The 16,016-nt window shown below is 39.8% G+C and overlaps 2 protein-coding genes across 2 annotated transcripts in view; one reads left to right on the top strand and one right to left on the bottom strand.

Moving 5' to 3' along the window:
- triob (trio Rho guanine nucleotide exchange factor b) overlaps window positions 1-16,016 on the bottom strand; it is a 107,258-nt gene that overhangs the window by 47,075 nt on the left and 44,167 nt on the right. Inside the window, 10 exon segments of the mRNA XM_040013260.1 lie at window positions 1,163-1,354; window positions 1,614-1,736; window positions 2,861-3,091; window positions 4,078-4,209; window positions 5,052-5,243; window positions 11,135-11,257; window positions 12,024-12,299; window positions 12,301-12,465; window positions 12,646-12,750; window positions 13,529-13,721. Coding sequence (XP_039869194.1) covers window positions 1,163-1,354; window positions 1,614-1,736; window positions 2,861-3,091; window positions 4,078-4,209; window positions 5,052-5,243; window positions 11,135-11,257; window positions 12,024-12,299; window positions 12,301-12,465; window positions 12,646-12,750; window positions 13,529-13,721 — 1,732 coding nt within the window.
- LOC120722319 lies at window positions 7,081-9,423 on the top strand. The gene is made up of 5 exons (XM_040013283.1): window positions 7,081-7,621; window positions 7,703-7,783; window positions 8,120-8,206; window positions 8,396-8,502; window positions 8,609-9,423. The coding sequence occupies exons 1-5, from the start codon at window positions 7,324-7,326 to the stop codon at window positions 8,708-8,710; spliced, it is 675 nt and encodes a 224-aa protein (XP_039869217.1). The 5' UTR covers window positions 7,081-7,323; the 3' UTR covers window positions 8,711-9,423.

Below are 16,016 nucleotides of genomic sequence, written 5' to 3'. Positions count from 1 at the left end.
TTACATATTACATGGTTTCCATACTGACACAGACCATTAAAAATGTGTGAAAAGTGAAATCAAGTGAGCGACTAATTTTTCAAAACAAATGCTTCTCTCTTTGTCAAAGCCCCTGTCTGAGAATTTCTGATTAAATAAAGATGGCTACTTTTATTAGTCCGAGCCTTCTGATCAGTTAGCTTCGTGGAAAACTGGTGCAGGTAAACTGCTTCTTATACAATGTAGTTCATGCCCTGTCATCACAGTAAATTTGCCCTCTATCACACTGGACTGCATCCAAAGGATTCTGCAGCACTTGAAGAAGTGATGGGCAGCAGAGTTGGAAACATTCACTTGTACAAACATATGCATGCAGAGAAAAGAATCATAGTGGCACAAACACACACACACATGCTCAGAAATGCACGTGCGCTCACACAGATAGCGTACTGCTATCATTGTGAGCTGACAGATGGGATGAAGGAGATTAGTCCATATGGGCATTAAAGACTAGCTTCATTAATAATACCTAGGCTCTTACTGTCTATGAGTCTATGTAAACAGGATGTAGTGTTAACACATGCAGAGAGCACTGCCTTTCCGTCTGGGAAGGTTAATTTTGACAGTCAAAGATGCACAAAAGAGTTATTTCAAGGAGTGCTTAGCACAAATGCATTTTTGCAGCTCCCTAAAGGCTTAAGAAGACAACCTAAAGACCCGCCTGCCTTAATCAAAGTCAAGGAGAAGGCAGATGAGGTCAGATTACCCTTGTATGGCGTGTGAATGGTTACTACAGAGGCAAAAGAAAATTATACTCTTTGTTTTTTACAAACAGCATAATGATTGTTGCAGGAACACATCTGGAACCAATCTGATGCATTTATACAAACACACTTTAAATAAATTGCTACGGCTATTCAACATAGCCTGCATGTGAAAACTGCCAGAGCAAAGTTAGCCTGCGGAGTTTATTGCATTTCAGCTGGAGCTGCAACAAAAATATGAAGACAGGTAACTCAGTTTAAAATATGTTTCTTAATACAGAATAAACATCATTGCATCATTTTTATACACACTGTCCTGTTACTGTATTAGTCGCATTAAATTCTAGCAATAAGCAAAACGGAGGAGTGAAATCAATGCTGCAAACAGGACAAGTTGAAGCAGGGAGAGGGACACACACCTCTTTGACATGTGTGTGGAAGGCAACAGACATGTCCAGCAGCACTTTACGTTGCTCGACACGTCGCACAAAATCCTGGATGCGGTCTTCAAGCTGGTGGGCGGCCTGGTAAATTTCCTCTGGGTCGCACTCTCCGGTCTGGGCCAGCTGCTCTGCAGCCTCTAGTAACTTGTCAGCATTGGTGTAGGTGTTCTGAAAGATTAAATACATTTAAAATGAGAATATTCTATCTCTTCCAAGTGACCTTTACAAGAAGAACTTTACTTACTTTCTCTTGTCATTTTTGTCACAACTTATTAAACTGAACTTACCAACTCAACATTTTGCTTTGTTTTGTTTTGGGGTTTTTTGTCAAGTCTACACGGTGAAATACTGTTTTCAGGTTGTTGCAGAAATAAGAAATTGATGGAAAAAAGTATGTCACAGAATAAAACGTGTTTGCTTTGCTCACCTGTGCAACCTCTTCAAAGTCTTCATGCCTTTTCTGTAAAGCCCTGGCTCTGTGCAAAGACTTTCCAACACCTGTATGTTTGCTAAGGAAGGCCTCACCGTGATTTTCTATCCAGTCCAGCACCTTTAAACACACACACAAACACATGCACACACACAAGCACATGTAAACAGGTAAAAATAAGCAGTGCATTTGAGGATGCAGTACGTATTTTCCAGCAGTAGGGGGTACAATCACCTGCATTTAGACCACATTAATTACAGCAGTCTATAGATGTCATCTCTGCTTCTCCCCACCCCCTTTTCTTTACTCCTTTCCTCCATATGCAGTCTGTCATGTTTAAATTACAGCCTGGGTGACTGGGTTTTGCTTCAGTGTAAATCCAAAGCAGTGTAAAGAGTCAACATTCCCATTGTGGCTGTGAACAGATATAAGTCTTTGTACTTATTAATAACCTTATTATTTATTAAACAGATGGCCTAACTCCATCTGTTTCTATGTGGGGTTGTGAAAGGGATTTTCAACATCTCTGAGAGAATATTTTGATGAGGCAAACACATATGAACATGCACACAATGCCCTCGACACATTATGTGACAGTAAATTGCATCACCATGGCAACCACTACCAAGAGAAAAAGGTGATAAAGAAGAGATGGGGAAGACAGAAGCATAGATGTACAGCAAGAATGAGTGAGAGAGAAGGAGAGGTGGAAGAGGGGAGAGAGGGGTTCATGCCCAGAGCACAGAAATACACCAACTCAGAACTTTGATCTAAGAATTTGATCCCACCACAGCCACACATAGAGACACTCACTCAAAAGAAATTAAAAAAAAGCCCAGATGAAGTTAAAAAAAAGCTACTGAAATAACTGGAGATTATTATATCATATTCTTAATATCACCCCCTCATTTTTTAAATTCAATTTCCAGTTTGAACTGGAAAATACAAATATTTATAAGATTCAATAACCCTAAAATTGACATATAATGACAAGCCTAGGAAATCGCTCTTCATAGACATCCTCTCAAGCGCTCAGAGTAAAAAATGCTTAAGTGGACGGATTCCTGGATTGGATAGTTAAGTAGCCAGAGTACAGACAATTTAAGTCTACAGGGAAACTAATTCAGACATAAGGGCAAGATGGGACAGCACTTTATGCAATTCCTACTGTACTGTCGTTGTGTGGGCGTTGAGAGTCTCAGCAAAGCCAGGTTTTGCTGTGGATGTTTGCACACATTTCTTACTTGCTGTACATCCTGCTGAAAGACACACAGCTGCAGGCGCTGATGCAGACGGACTTTGCGATGCTGCCAGATGTTTTCCAGTTGCCTTTGATGATGCAACACCTCATGGATGATATCCAAAACATGATGCACAGCCTTGGAGTAGTTAGCTGATGCCATCAACGAATCTGCACTTCCTGGGGTCAAGGGTCGCTGCAGTTTGTCCAACAGAGACTTGCCATCCTGGCTTACCTTTGAAAGTTGATGGGCAGTGTGACATTTAGTACTGGGTGGATCTGATGCGTTTGATGCTGTAAGTAGACTTAGAATATTAATATTAATACAAAACTAAAATAATTTGAATATTATATATGTATAATATATGTTCTTTATAATTTAATTCAAAAAGTTAAAACTATTACGTAATCTATATTCATTTACATGCTGTATAGAAACATTTCAAGGCATTTTATGTAATTTTGAAAATGATGGGCTATGGCTCATGAAAATCAGAGTCTAAGATCTCATATTATTAGAATATTTCCTAAGATGAATAAAAACAGGATTTCTAATGCAGAAATGTGGAATTTCTGGAATTTTTGGGCTTCCTCTTGACAATATCGCATAGATTCTCTGTGGAGTTGGCTGGCTAGTCAAGCGTACCAGTAACATGGTCAGCAAACCATTTAGAAGTAGTTTTACCACTCTGGGAAGATGCTAAGCATCTCCATAAGGTTTGTCAACAGACTGAAGCAGGAAGTGCTCTAAAATCTCATGGGAGGCGACTACTATAGCACACAGTGGACCAACCACTACTAAATACCAGTAGATAACATAACACCCCTAATAATGTTTTTTTTTTTTTTATCTCATCATGTTACGTATGTTTTTAACAGAATATTGTTTTAGATTTCTTAGCTGGAGGCAGTGAATCTACCAATTTCAAACTAAATTTCAAACATTGTTTAATTTGTGTTATTTGCTTTATTTTAAGTTGTGAAACTAACTAAAACCCAAAGAGATGTATCGATGGAGAAAGTTTCCATTGTTGCTGAAGGCATGTGTGAATATTTTGAATGCACGATTTGCATAATCATCACATCTATTGTTTGTATTCCATAGAGTCACAATGATATTTGTATATATATTTGTATACTCTGTGTGTTTGCATGCTTATTTGTGTCGCGCACTTATGGTTCGGACGCACTGTCTCCGCAAATGTGCCTGTTCCTACTGACCTCAGAGTATGCTGTGGTGATGTGCTCATACAGCCCCTGGTGATGATGGATTGTGTCTTCCAGATCCTGGAGTTCAGAGGGCAGCTCTCCCTCACCACATGCCTTACACCACGGCTCCACTTTACTCATGTACTGCGAAAAAAGACAGATATACAGTATTTGTATAGAAACACAAGTATAGCATCATACAAATGCTATTAAGACCGAACGAGCAGGTCAGTTAAAGATTACAATAGCTTTAATATGTCTTCGAAAGTCATTTTTGCACACAAATAATAACCCTGAAGTTTTCTATCCAGATGGTGGTGCATATGAGAATTTCTATGGGAGGACCAACACAGTCAAAAAGAGAAAAGTAAGACATCACTTGGAAAAAGAAAGACAGAGTGATGGTATTTATTCACAAAACTGTGAACAACTGATGGATTTTGATCTTATATGTCACTTACAAGGAAGTCTTGGGCATGAAAGACCACACAGAAAAAGAGCCACTCAGCAAACAACAGTTGTCAACAACTAATGTTCTGCTACTGCATCCGTAAGCAAAACAGTTTAAAGTAGTATTGATCATTTAAATGGTCTCTCATTGGCAAGGTTCCATAGTAACCTCAGGGGCTTTAAATTGGAAAGTTTTTTTTTAATCTAAATGTATAAGTAAGAGTACAAGTAAGAGTAGAAAATTACACAAAGCTGTAATACGGTTTAGATGACAAAAACACATCATTACATAACAGATCATATGCTGCATGCTCCAATTATTGTTTGCACAGCATGTACTAAATGAATGTAAGAACTCACAACTTTATAAATACATGCAGATATTCTGATGCTTTCAAGCAGAGCTGCCAACAGCGCATTTACTTCTGCCAAAAAAAGTCTTTTTGCACATATAGAAAAGAAGAAATGTGCATCTATTATGCACACATGTATTACTATAATATCAGAAGTGTAATTCATTTTTTGCATCCCAGTACCTGATCTGCTTTCTGGTGGAAGCTGGCAGACATCTCCAGCAAGGTGCTGCGTTCGTCCAGTGCTGCAGCAAAGGCCTTCCACTCTTGCTCCAGCTGGCTTGAGATCTGCTGGATCTGCTGAGAGGCATAGTGGCTGGACTCCAGGAGCCGATTTCCAACAGACATGATTCGATTGATGTTCACATACACATTCTGTTTTTCAGAGAGAAACAGATACAGAGAAAAAAAACCCAAAACATATTAAAAATAATTAATTTCAGTTCTATACAAAAGAAAAGCTGCATTTATATAAAGAGTGCTCTTATCGTTAATATTTGGACATCTTCAGTGTAGTCTGTCACTCAAAGTATATCCAGTCTTCAAATGGCCCAGACTGTCACTGTTCATTCAAAGCAATTAAAGTTATATGTGGAAAAAATAGTAGCTAAAATTATTTATCACATATAAATAATTATTTATCACATATAAATAATTATAAAATAAAAATAACCTCTGTCCTCACACACACACACACACACACGGGAGACATACCCCCATGTGAATAATAAAAAAGCCCATTTGCCTCTTAATCTTTCAGTCTTTTTTAATATATGGGCCCCAAGCTGTTTTGTGTAGATAGGCATGGATCAGCAAACGCTAATTAACAACTGTGTTAACAGCGTGTTACTATTCTATTCAATTACTGCTCCTGGAGCCTATTATGGCTCTTAGCTAGCTTGTTTCAATCACAATGGGAAGGAAAGATGAACCAAACACCAGCTACGACCCTTAAAGCAGTTTTCATCAAAGCTGTGGACACTGGATTTACTTTGTTCAACTCAGGAAGCTTTGAGTTTGTCTGTTTTTATATTAGGGTTTAGAGAGATTTTAAACAGCTCTGCATTTGCGTGTACTGTAGAAGAACAATCCATACTGTGCAGAATCAACACTGAAACGTGCTCGATACAATCTGATGTTGGTTCAAGGATAAGAGCGACAGTGGTGAGCTAAACAGCACGGCTAACACGAGTTCAGCTTTTGAATACACAGCAGAAGTTAAGTTGTCATAAATAAAAGCATGGCGGTTAGGACTAGAACTACTATAATCCCATAATAAATCTTACACATCAAATGTCACAGGAAGAACTGTCTCTGAGGTTTTATGTGGTATTAGGGACTATTGGGATTTTGGGGGGACCTCCAAATCACACAATCATTCAGGGGAAGAGAGGATATGCAGACATGTTGGACTACTTCGGGTGGTAATCTAAAACTGATGGCTGAAGGAGAGAAGGGAGGAGGAGTTGGGAGAATATAAATTTAAAAAGTCTTCTTAATTTAAAACTGATGGTGCCATAGGGAATGAGAGTGGCTGTGGGAGAGAAAACAGACAGAAATACGGAAAATGGAAAAGAGGAGAGGTCCCAGAAATGAATCGATCTGTAGAAATAGACAGTGTCTATCCTGTAAATGAAGCACAAGAAACAGTAAAAACTCCCAAAACCTTAAAGCTTTAAATACTTCCTGTTTCTAAAATGACCAGTTACCAGACTCGCTGCTTTAGTTACAATATTTACTGAAGTGAAAAATTCATGGGTAATATAGGAATGTCAAGCAATATAAAAATATCTCTGCAATGTGCAATTCTTCAGCTAGCTATAGGTTAATATAAATGTAACTTTGCAGGACGTGTGAATTTATGCTAACCATGAACAGTATGAATGAACAAACCAGTCATATTGGACAGGATCCTAATTCAGTCAGCAAGTTAGCTGTATGGAGATGACTGGCTTTGTAACATGAAACACTAGTAAACCCAAAGCGTCATTTGTAAGATTCCTTTACTCAAACAATGTAAACCCAGTTTTGAATAACTGGGTTATCTCACAGTTCACTTTCCCAACACCCTGTGCTCCTGCTTTCCAGTTTTCACAGGAACTACTCCTAATCTCTGTGAACCATCTCTTTGTATACAAACTAAAGGCAAATCATTTATTTGCCTTTAGGAATTTTTCTGGGTTTTCCATTTTTTAGTCCACTGAACAAGATACAGTATCAAAATCCCTCCCGAATCCTTTGGAATTCAGATTCTTTTTTTGTAAACATTCATTCTTCTTTTCTTTTTTTACATTTTTATATAATATATGCTGTTATATTCCAGATGCCCGATGCTTCCAGTGAAACCTTTTTACATTGGCCCCTCCTACCAAGTCATTTGCATCCATAAAAATCTGTAAGGTATTTTAGAAAAACACATCACACAGTCACTAACAACCAAAGACACCACTCAGCAATGGCGGAGCCGGCAGCAGAAAACGAAGATTACATGACAATGGATGCTGACCTGTGGTCAGAAGACGACAATACTTATGAAGTTGCAGACACACTCGGTATAGATTACAACGCAACGAGGGACTCAAGAGAACAGCAACCAAACCCTGTGTTCAATGGTAAGAACAGAGAGGCAAAAACACTGCCAAACATCGGAAACCAAAGCGCAGCCACCAACCGCCCCCCCTCTCTTAAGTACATGACTATCAGATGGCCGGCGTTCAATTCCAACAAAGGAAAAAAGCAACCTCCTGAGTTAGGTAAGACAAATATTCAAATTCAGACGATACAAACACATTAAATACAAACACACAAAACTATTAACATTATTTTCTCATTAGTTTTTTTCAGGCATGCTACAATGTGTCTGGTGGTTCTGTGTATTCTGTTAATCAGCGTAATCATCTGTGTGAGCATCGCTTGTGAGTCTGAACTTCACTTTCGTGAAATCATAATGTTATCACCATGTCTATACACTGCTCTACGCACTGATGTATGGAGGACATTTTTAAGCCACTACACCAGATCTAACAGACTACATTTAAAAATAGTGATACTTACAATAACTGAAAGTTTTATCCTCATCTTCAGTGAATATATTACTCATTTATCACTTAGTCATGTTACTTTAACTGTCCATAGGACCATGCAGCGTGGAATAAATCTTCTTTGCATTGCTGTCCTTTGTAAAGAATTATGTCTGTATGTGAGCTTCAGTTGTACATGAACTCATAAACGTATCATTCCTTTCATAATAGGTGCCACTTTAGCTGGGCAACAGGTGAAGTTGACTGATGAAAACAACAAGCTACGCGGAGAAAACAATGAGTTGACGAATCAACTAGGCACGTAGTCAATAAACACAAAATCAGCATTAACATCTTCAAAATTCAGCACAACTCCATCACAACAGAGTGCAAAAAACACAAAATTATGTCCAGTCTAAATCCTTGAGCAAACAGTTTCTTAGATATATAAATATATATTTATTTTAAAGTGTACTTTTTTGAAAAAACCTGTTTCTGTATTTACAGATAATTTAAGAAACGTTTCCACAGCAGCATATGATGTTTCCAGTGATGCTTACCCTGCCTGCCTCTCTGGAAGAACATTCTTTGTACTTAATTATGAAGTACTTGATGTAAGAAAGCTCTTTTCCTGTATCTCTATGTGTGCGTGTGTATATGAATGTTATGGGTATCAAACATTATGCTCAAACTTAACAGCTTTTTTTATCTTTAATGCAGGATATCATGACAGAGTGCTACTTCTATCTGCGCAAAGTCAGCATGGATGGTAAAGGCTGCAATAGCACATTTTCTTGGAGGTGTGCACGTACCTTTCTCTGAGACCCCAGCAAATATACAAAACGACTGCTTGTACAGATCATGGCATTTCTACAGTCTGATTTCGGGCTTATATTGCAATATTTTTTGGACAGTTGTTATATTTGCTGCATAACATACATCATGTGTTTCCTTCTCAACAAATATGACTAGAAACATTTCGACTCCACGCATGACAGTTCGAACAAATCTACTAGCAATGCTTATTAAATTTAATCATTACAAGATACCCAAGTCCTGTGGCCTCAACACAATCCCACCATCCCCTCCGTCACCTGAGGCCCGTGGATTCTTGTAGTTGGATTTTTAGTTTCTCTTAGCATTTCTATGACCTTTAGCTTAATTTGTTGGGATGTCCATTCCTTGCAAAACTTTCAACTGTCTTGATTTTTTTCCAATTGTGAAAATTGTAGAATTACAGAATAAGTTTGGAAATGTCCAAACGATTGATGGTTAGCAACAATTGCTTCTTTGAGATCATTACTGTTGACTTGCTTCTTTGGCATCTACATCAAACATCTGAATGTGTCGCATCATCAAACTGTTAAAATCTTCAGCAAAACTGTGTTAGTTATCAAAACAAGCCAAACAATCTGAACTCTCTGAATGCATTTTGTGATATTAGAGTTTTAAAACCTGTAGTAGTTGGGAAAAAAGGCATCATATGCCACATGTGTAAAATGACGGCTCTATTAAAAGTGTTTAAAAAAAAGCTCCTTGACTCCTAAAGTGAATTTTTAAGTACCTCCCATAGGGGGAGTAACAGTATCATAACCCTAGGGGTTGTATTTTGCAACATGACACATTATCTCTCACATAACAACAAAGAGTCACCATCAGCATTTGGTCCAAACCTTCACTTACACATGACACTCCCATCACTGATGACTGCCTGACACAATACAGTAAACACATGCTGGTGTTTTTTTTTTTTTGTTTAGTTGCTGGAAACTGGCAAACGAGTAATTGCGTTGTTTCACCTTGGTTTTACTCTTGCTACAATGTTGACACAGTCGGAGAACACGGACACACAAACAGGAGAACAGGCAGTATAAACACACCTACTGACACTGTGTATTTTCATTGTGCTGTGCAGGCAACAGGAAGGGGAAACACCGCTTCCTGTGGAAGAATAGGTGGAGGGGGCGGTGGTCTTTCACTGTTAAACCATCTGTATGCATGTTTGTATGTGTTTGTCTACCCCAGGGGTAGGCAACTCCAGGCCTCGAGTGCCGGTGTCCTGCAGGTTTTAGATGTGTCCTTGATCCAACACAGCTGATTCAAATGGCTAAATTACCTCCTCAACATGTCTTGAAGTTCTCCAGGGGGCTGGTAATGAACTAATCATGTGATTCAGGTGTGTTGACCCAGGGTGAGATCTAAAACCTGCAGGACACCGGCACTCGAGGCCTAGCGTTGCCTACCCCTGGTCTACCCTGTCAATATGGGCCTGAGTATACAGTGTAGGTCTATCTGTCTTCTCAGCTGTCTCAGTTGCTTTTTGGCTCACCTCAGCCAGTACAGTTGAAACATCCGGCTGTGGGAGGTCACTGAAACCGCCCTCTCTGGGCTGAATGTTGCAAATGATCTGTAACACCAGTGACTCTATAAGAAGATTTAGGCCAGTTGCCCTGCTCTCCATTGGTTTCACTTTTGCACTAAAAATAATTACTTTTAGAAAGTAGCACGGAAAAATGGCAGGCTAGTTTGCTGTTCAAATCAGAGGTAGTGGGCTACATCCTTATTGTTTCTCAGATTGTTTGGAAGCTGTTTTTAGTCTAAAACAAATCTACTAATTTAAATGCATCCCACGAAGCCTGGAACAAGCTTGGTTTACTTGCTTGATGATATATGACAAGCAGGAATAACACACCATTATAAGTTATGAGGGATGTAAGAAGAAAGTGCACTGCAAAGGATTGACAAAAAGGATGAAACAGAAACCTTGCAAAGCTTACCAGTCAAACTGTGACAAAGGAAAACAAAGTTAGGGCAGAGTGCATAATGTGGTGGGTGCAGTGACACAATACAATATCCTCAGCTAAATTTATTAGCCAACAGCAGAGCTCTAAGGACTAGCGTGAGCTATGATGTCGCAGGGAGGAGGGTGGAGCAGAGCAGCAAAGGGCAGCACACAGCGGTGGGAGGGGCACAAAGGCAATGCGGGTCAATTATGGGAACAGCACCATGACAAGACATGACAAACTGGGGCAGAGTTGAAGCAGAGTAAAAAAAAAGATGAATATGAGAAAAAGGGCATGGCAAGACAGAAGACATCAGTTTCCCCATATAGGGAGAGGGTGGTTTGGGATAAAGGGTGGGGAAAAAAAGCATTTAGTGTGGATGAGAGGAATGACGGCAGTTTACGATTGCATTACCTGTTTCTGTGCATTTGTATGTGCGTGACAGCTAACGATAGGGTCTTACCATGCAGTTCATAGCGAAGTGGTTGTGCTGCGTCTGCAACTCCACAGCATGCTGGTGGTTCCCTCCGATCTCTGTGTAACTGGTCAGGAAAAGCCCCTTGTTGTGCATTATCCAATCAAACATCTACAGAGAGTAGGTGGAGAAAACACAGTTAGCTTTACAAAAAGCACATCAAATGAAAAGCTGCCCATCTTGTGGTAACTCATAGCAGCAGGAGTGAGAGGCCTTGTTGATTGCTAATTAACCACAACCGCTGAAGAAGGCAAAGGTCATCTCCAAGCTCCTCTGATAGGAAAACTAAAAAACTAAAAGACCGCTGTTGTTCACCCTCTATTGAGGTAAGAATATGACAAATGTCTGTTAAATAAAGGTACTTGCCAAAAACCCTGAAAAGTGTATAGGGCTACAGTTTCCATTAGCACACACTCACACATTACTTAGAATATGAAAAACTCAATTATATATTTCCAAAGGGCATTTAAAAGCTTGTAAACTCAATGGGCAACCAGAAAGCTAAATATATATTTAAAGAATATAAGCAATTTCCACTGTAAGTGTAAAGATGACGTATTATGTCATCCACTTCATTTAGAAGGAAAAGAAAATTAATATTCAACACCTGCCATCAGTCAGCTTTATTAAACCTTTACAACCATATTGAGCCTCAATTATCTGGCTTACATGGTAATGATGATGATCATGTTATATTCTTTTATGCCTGAATAGAATTGGTAAGTATGCTCATGCAAAAGATTAGTCAGGAATGACTGCATGTCCAAAAAGTTAAACCGCTGTAGTGGCATATTTAACATCAGGCATACTGCAGAACTGACAACACAATTAACTTTGTGATTAGTTCATTTGTGATTAGAATGATTAGTTCTCTGACCTTCTCAGCATCTTGCTCAAACAGCCGCAGTTGGAAACACTGGTCCAGCTTCAGTTTCCTCATGTGCCACAACTGCTGCAGATTCTGCCGCATCCCGTGCAGCTTATCCAACACACCCGTCACTTTAGCCACCAGATTGTGCGCGTCCGCGTGCACGTGAAACCCGTGATGGTGGTCGTTAGAATCTCCGCTAGCTCCAACACTCCCAACCCCTGCAGTCTGTGACTGTAGCCTTTGGAGCAGCCTCCGTCCCTGTGCGTCGAGCTCCTCTACCTGATGCTTTGGTGGCCCTTTTCTTCAGTGCAGCATGTTCTTCCATTAACCGCCGAGCCCCTTCCAGATCCCGTGGGAGATCACGCTGGGACAAGGTTTCCTGGAGTTCTTCAAGGCGTGATAAAGCCCGCGCTGCATCACTGGCAAACGTCTCATAAGAGAGCCGCACCTGAAAGGAAAGTTAGAAGTCAACTTTTTTTCCCCAATGAGGATATGGAATTGAATTTTTAAAAAGATCTGCAATAAGACTGGTCTTTGACTGATGTTTTCTTAAGTAAGCGCACAAAAGATTTAAATTAAAAACCATCTTATGAATGAACAGATGTAAACAAAAGAAAAGAATCAAAACCTCAATCCATTCATCATGGTTGTATTCTAGGCTGCCCTCGAAGTCGGCTGTCAGCTGGGAAGGGTCCACAATCTTGGTTAAACCCTCTAAGGAGACCATCACCGTCTGGTGCGGGCAGGCAGATTTGGGACACACAAGAAAATAAAAAAGAATTACAAATAGACGAAAGGCCGAAAGAGGAAAAATAAGCACAGTTTACACTAATATAATCACCACCATATTCCAGACTAGTCAACTGTTAAGTTTCTAAAATATTTCCTACTGTAAAAACTTGACTCTAAAGATAATGTGCAATCAGTAAGCACTGTACACCCACTGTTTGAATGGGTGTGGTGAGGTGACAAGAAAGACTGAGTTATCTCTCATACGAATGCTTCTATCACTGTGATCTGCATGATAAGTAAAACTCTACGGCACTTGATGTGCACCCAAAAATAGTACGTTTGACATCATACACAAAAAGAAAAACAAAACAAAAATACAACAAGTTGCTTGTCCAAAGCCAAATGCACTAAAGTTAGGAATAAACTCTTTGCCATGTCCTATATATCCGTTTCCATAGTAACTGGGTCAGAACTAAATATACCACCTCAACATGCCCACACGGGACAGAATCGTGCCTCTGACACAAAGCACAGTCCAATTAGAGCTAGTAAAAAAGGCCAGCGGGTATGCAAAACTAACTAACAGTTTACAACAATTTGCTCATCTGAGCATACGGTACACTGACATGACGAGACAACAAAACAAAATGCATTAATCATTATTGAAAAGAGAAGAAAATCAAAGCAAAAACCAAAAATTACAAAAAAACCAAGGTGGAGGGGTTAAAATGATTACCTTTTTATGTTGAACTATTTAAAGCGCGTCGAGCATCGCCTACCTCAAATTCAAACTTGGAGCTGCCAAAGTTGGTCCTCTGCTTCTGCCAGAAGTTGTCTGGCTTGATGATAAGAGCAACGTGAATACAAGAAGGGAACGATTCCTGAAGGATCTTTAGCAGAGGTTTGATGCTGTCCCACTTAGAACCACGCATGTCCACAATGACTGTGAAGCCATGTCTGGCCACCTCCTCACTGCAGAAAAAAAGGAAATAAATAAAAGAGGTCATATCCCAGGATAAAGGGCTAATTCACAAAGAAAAAGATGCAGTACGTTTAACATTTATAATGCTAACATAGAACCATTAAAGCCAGGTTAGAGAAAAAAAAACTTGCTGGCAACGAAAGGACAAGATTTGACATCACTGCCTCGAGTCGTAACATAACATTACACAGCCCTTTTCTAAAGGAACTGCTGTAACTGAAGTATCCAATCTCCACAGCATCTGGAGAGGAAAGAAAACAGTTAAAACATTCAAGCGTTGAAGTTTCCACCGCCGCTTACCAGGAGTCCTGCTGCCGTACACTTCCATAAAAGGTTGTTTCTCAGTATTAAAGGCTTTAATCTGAATGTGTAGCTAGGACACAGAAATAGACGCAGGGCCTCCTGCTCTATCTCACTCTGACCACACTCTATGAAAACAGATCGGCAGCCAAATGGATAGAGAAAAAAAAAAAAAACAGAGCAGAGCCGGTAGAGAGGAGAGCGAGTGAGAAAGAGAGATACTGAGACTGGAAGGAGGGTAAAGAAAAAAAAGGGGGTAAGGCAGCAGAAATATTTAGACAGGAGGAAGAGAAATTAAGCTGAGGAAAAGAAGCTGGCCTCCTCCTGACTTATGACACTCCTCGGCCTTCCGACTGGATGACTGGCCACCTCTGACTAATCTTTTATCCTCTCCAGTCTTACCTCTTTCTAAAGAGCTGAGCCGTTTGGAAGCCTGTAAGTCTTTGCACACCAGCTGTATCGGCTTCTCCGGCTTTAGTTAGAGGTAGATACTTGTTTTTTTTACCTCTCAGCCCTAAAAAATACTTTAGAGAAAATTATTGCAACAATTTTAATAAAGAGATCAGATTGGCAAAATGATCTGCCTTCAGATAATGATTTTAACATAAACTTTTTATCCAACACAGACTGCTCTCCAAACTTAAAATAACAGGCACTTTGACATAAAACATAAACTCCTCGCGTGCATAATTTAGACTTCATTCACCCTCTTTTTGGGTTTTAAGGCATTTGATCTGAGAATATATTCTGTGGGATGATAACTACGCACATAATCTATAGGGAGTAAACAAAGTAAAGCTGTGAACCCAACAGTTAAACTTGATTCTGCTGCTGCTACTGAAATTTATGCAGGAACTGAAAATGCCTCATTCAGCCTCTGACATCCCACAGATGAACTAAAAGATCAGTGAATCTGCACTCCATCTTTTTTTTTCAGTAACTGATCTGGACCACTTCTTGCCTCAAGACAAATCTCCAAACTCCACCGTGAAAAAGACTTTAAAGCAGTCAACCTGCAAAGCACTAGTAAGCATAGCACAGGGGAGATCAGACGCAGCAGAGAAGAAAAGTGCAAGCTTCCCTCTAAGCTAATGACAACTGACTCCAAACAGGTAAACGCCCGGAGCTACGTATTAAAAGTGCTTCTAGATTTGAAGATCAGCCTGCACACAACTACAGGGAGCAACTTTGGAAATGCTTCCTGTGGCAACACGTTTTGAGTGTGCAGCAGACTCTAGTCTAGCATGACAACACATCAAATGCAGGAATGAGAGGTGAGGTGGGGGGTCAACAATTGGCAATACACCCTAAGACACTTTACAGAGAATCCAAAATAAAAACAGCCCAGTTTTTTTTTTCTTTAAATTAAGAAAGGTGGGAAAGTCAAACACAAACCAAACAATGAGTATACTTTGTCTGTCTTCAGGCTTTGTGGATACATGACCGCTAACAATCTGATGTTAACTTGTTTGACATTTTGGATGTGGGACAATCATGGTGACAATGTAGGATCAAGTGAATAAGGTCCCAGTCATACAGGCCTAGAGCGCACAACCATCTGGCAATCAATGGTCATGAAGGAAAGATGAGTATTTCCTGAGCGAGTTGTTAAGTGCAGGTTGATGGAAGTCGATGAGAAAATCTTTACTTAAGCCAGTCAGCGACCCCCTGGCAGCTACCTTTTGGCTGGGAGAAAAGTGCATTCCCCCAAAATGACTACATTGGTTGTTAGCATATTGCCATGGTGGTAGACTGAATGGAGCTGATGGACTTGTCTACAAAGATTGGCTGGCTACTCTCTAAGCTGTAGCAAAACTGTGAAAAGTACTACTGCTCACCTACAGGCAACTACAGGCAACCTGCTAAAAACCAAAGCAATCACCAAAAGGTTTCTGGAGCAGCATCTTCTTTAAAACTAATTTTACCCAGTAACAGCCTCCAGAAACCACTGCAAACCAGTTGGGGAACACACATTTTCATCTAGC

Source organism: Simochromis diagramma, unplaced genomic scaffold (assembly GCF_900408965.1).
Source record: "Simochromis diagramma unplaced genomic scaffold, fSimDia1.1 OVJJ01000618.1, whole genome shotgun sequence".
Taxonomy (NCBI): Eukaryota; Metazoa; Chordata; class Actinopteri; order Cichliformes; family Cichlidae; genus Simochromis; species Simochromis diagramma.
This window is presented reverse-complemented; position numbering and strand designations above follow the sequence as displayed.

Bases quoted from the DNA above. Each gene is read 5' to 3' on its own strand.
- LOC120722319 (XM_040013283.1), top strand. From the start codon at position 7,324: ATGGCGGAGCCGGCAGCAGAAAACGAAGATTACATGACAATGGATGCT. The intron at 7,784-8,119 runs GTGAGTCTGAAC...CTTTCATAATAG, and splicing joins CATCTGTGTGAGCATCGCTT to GTGCCACTTTAGCTGGGCAA. The intron at 8,207-8,395 runs GCACGTAGTCAA...CTGTATTTACAG, and splicing joins TGAGTTGACGAATCAACTAG to ATAATTTAAGAAACGTTTCC.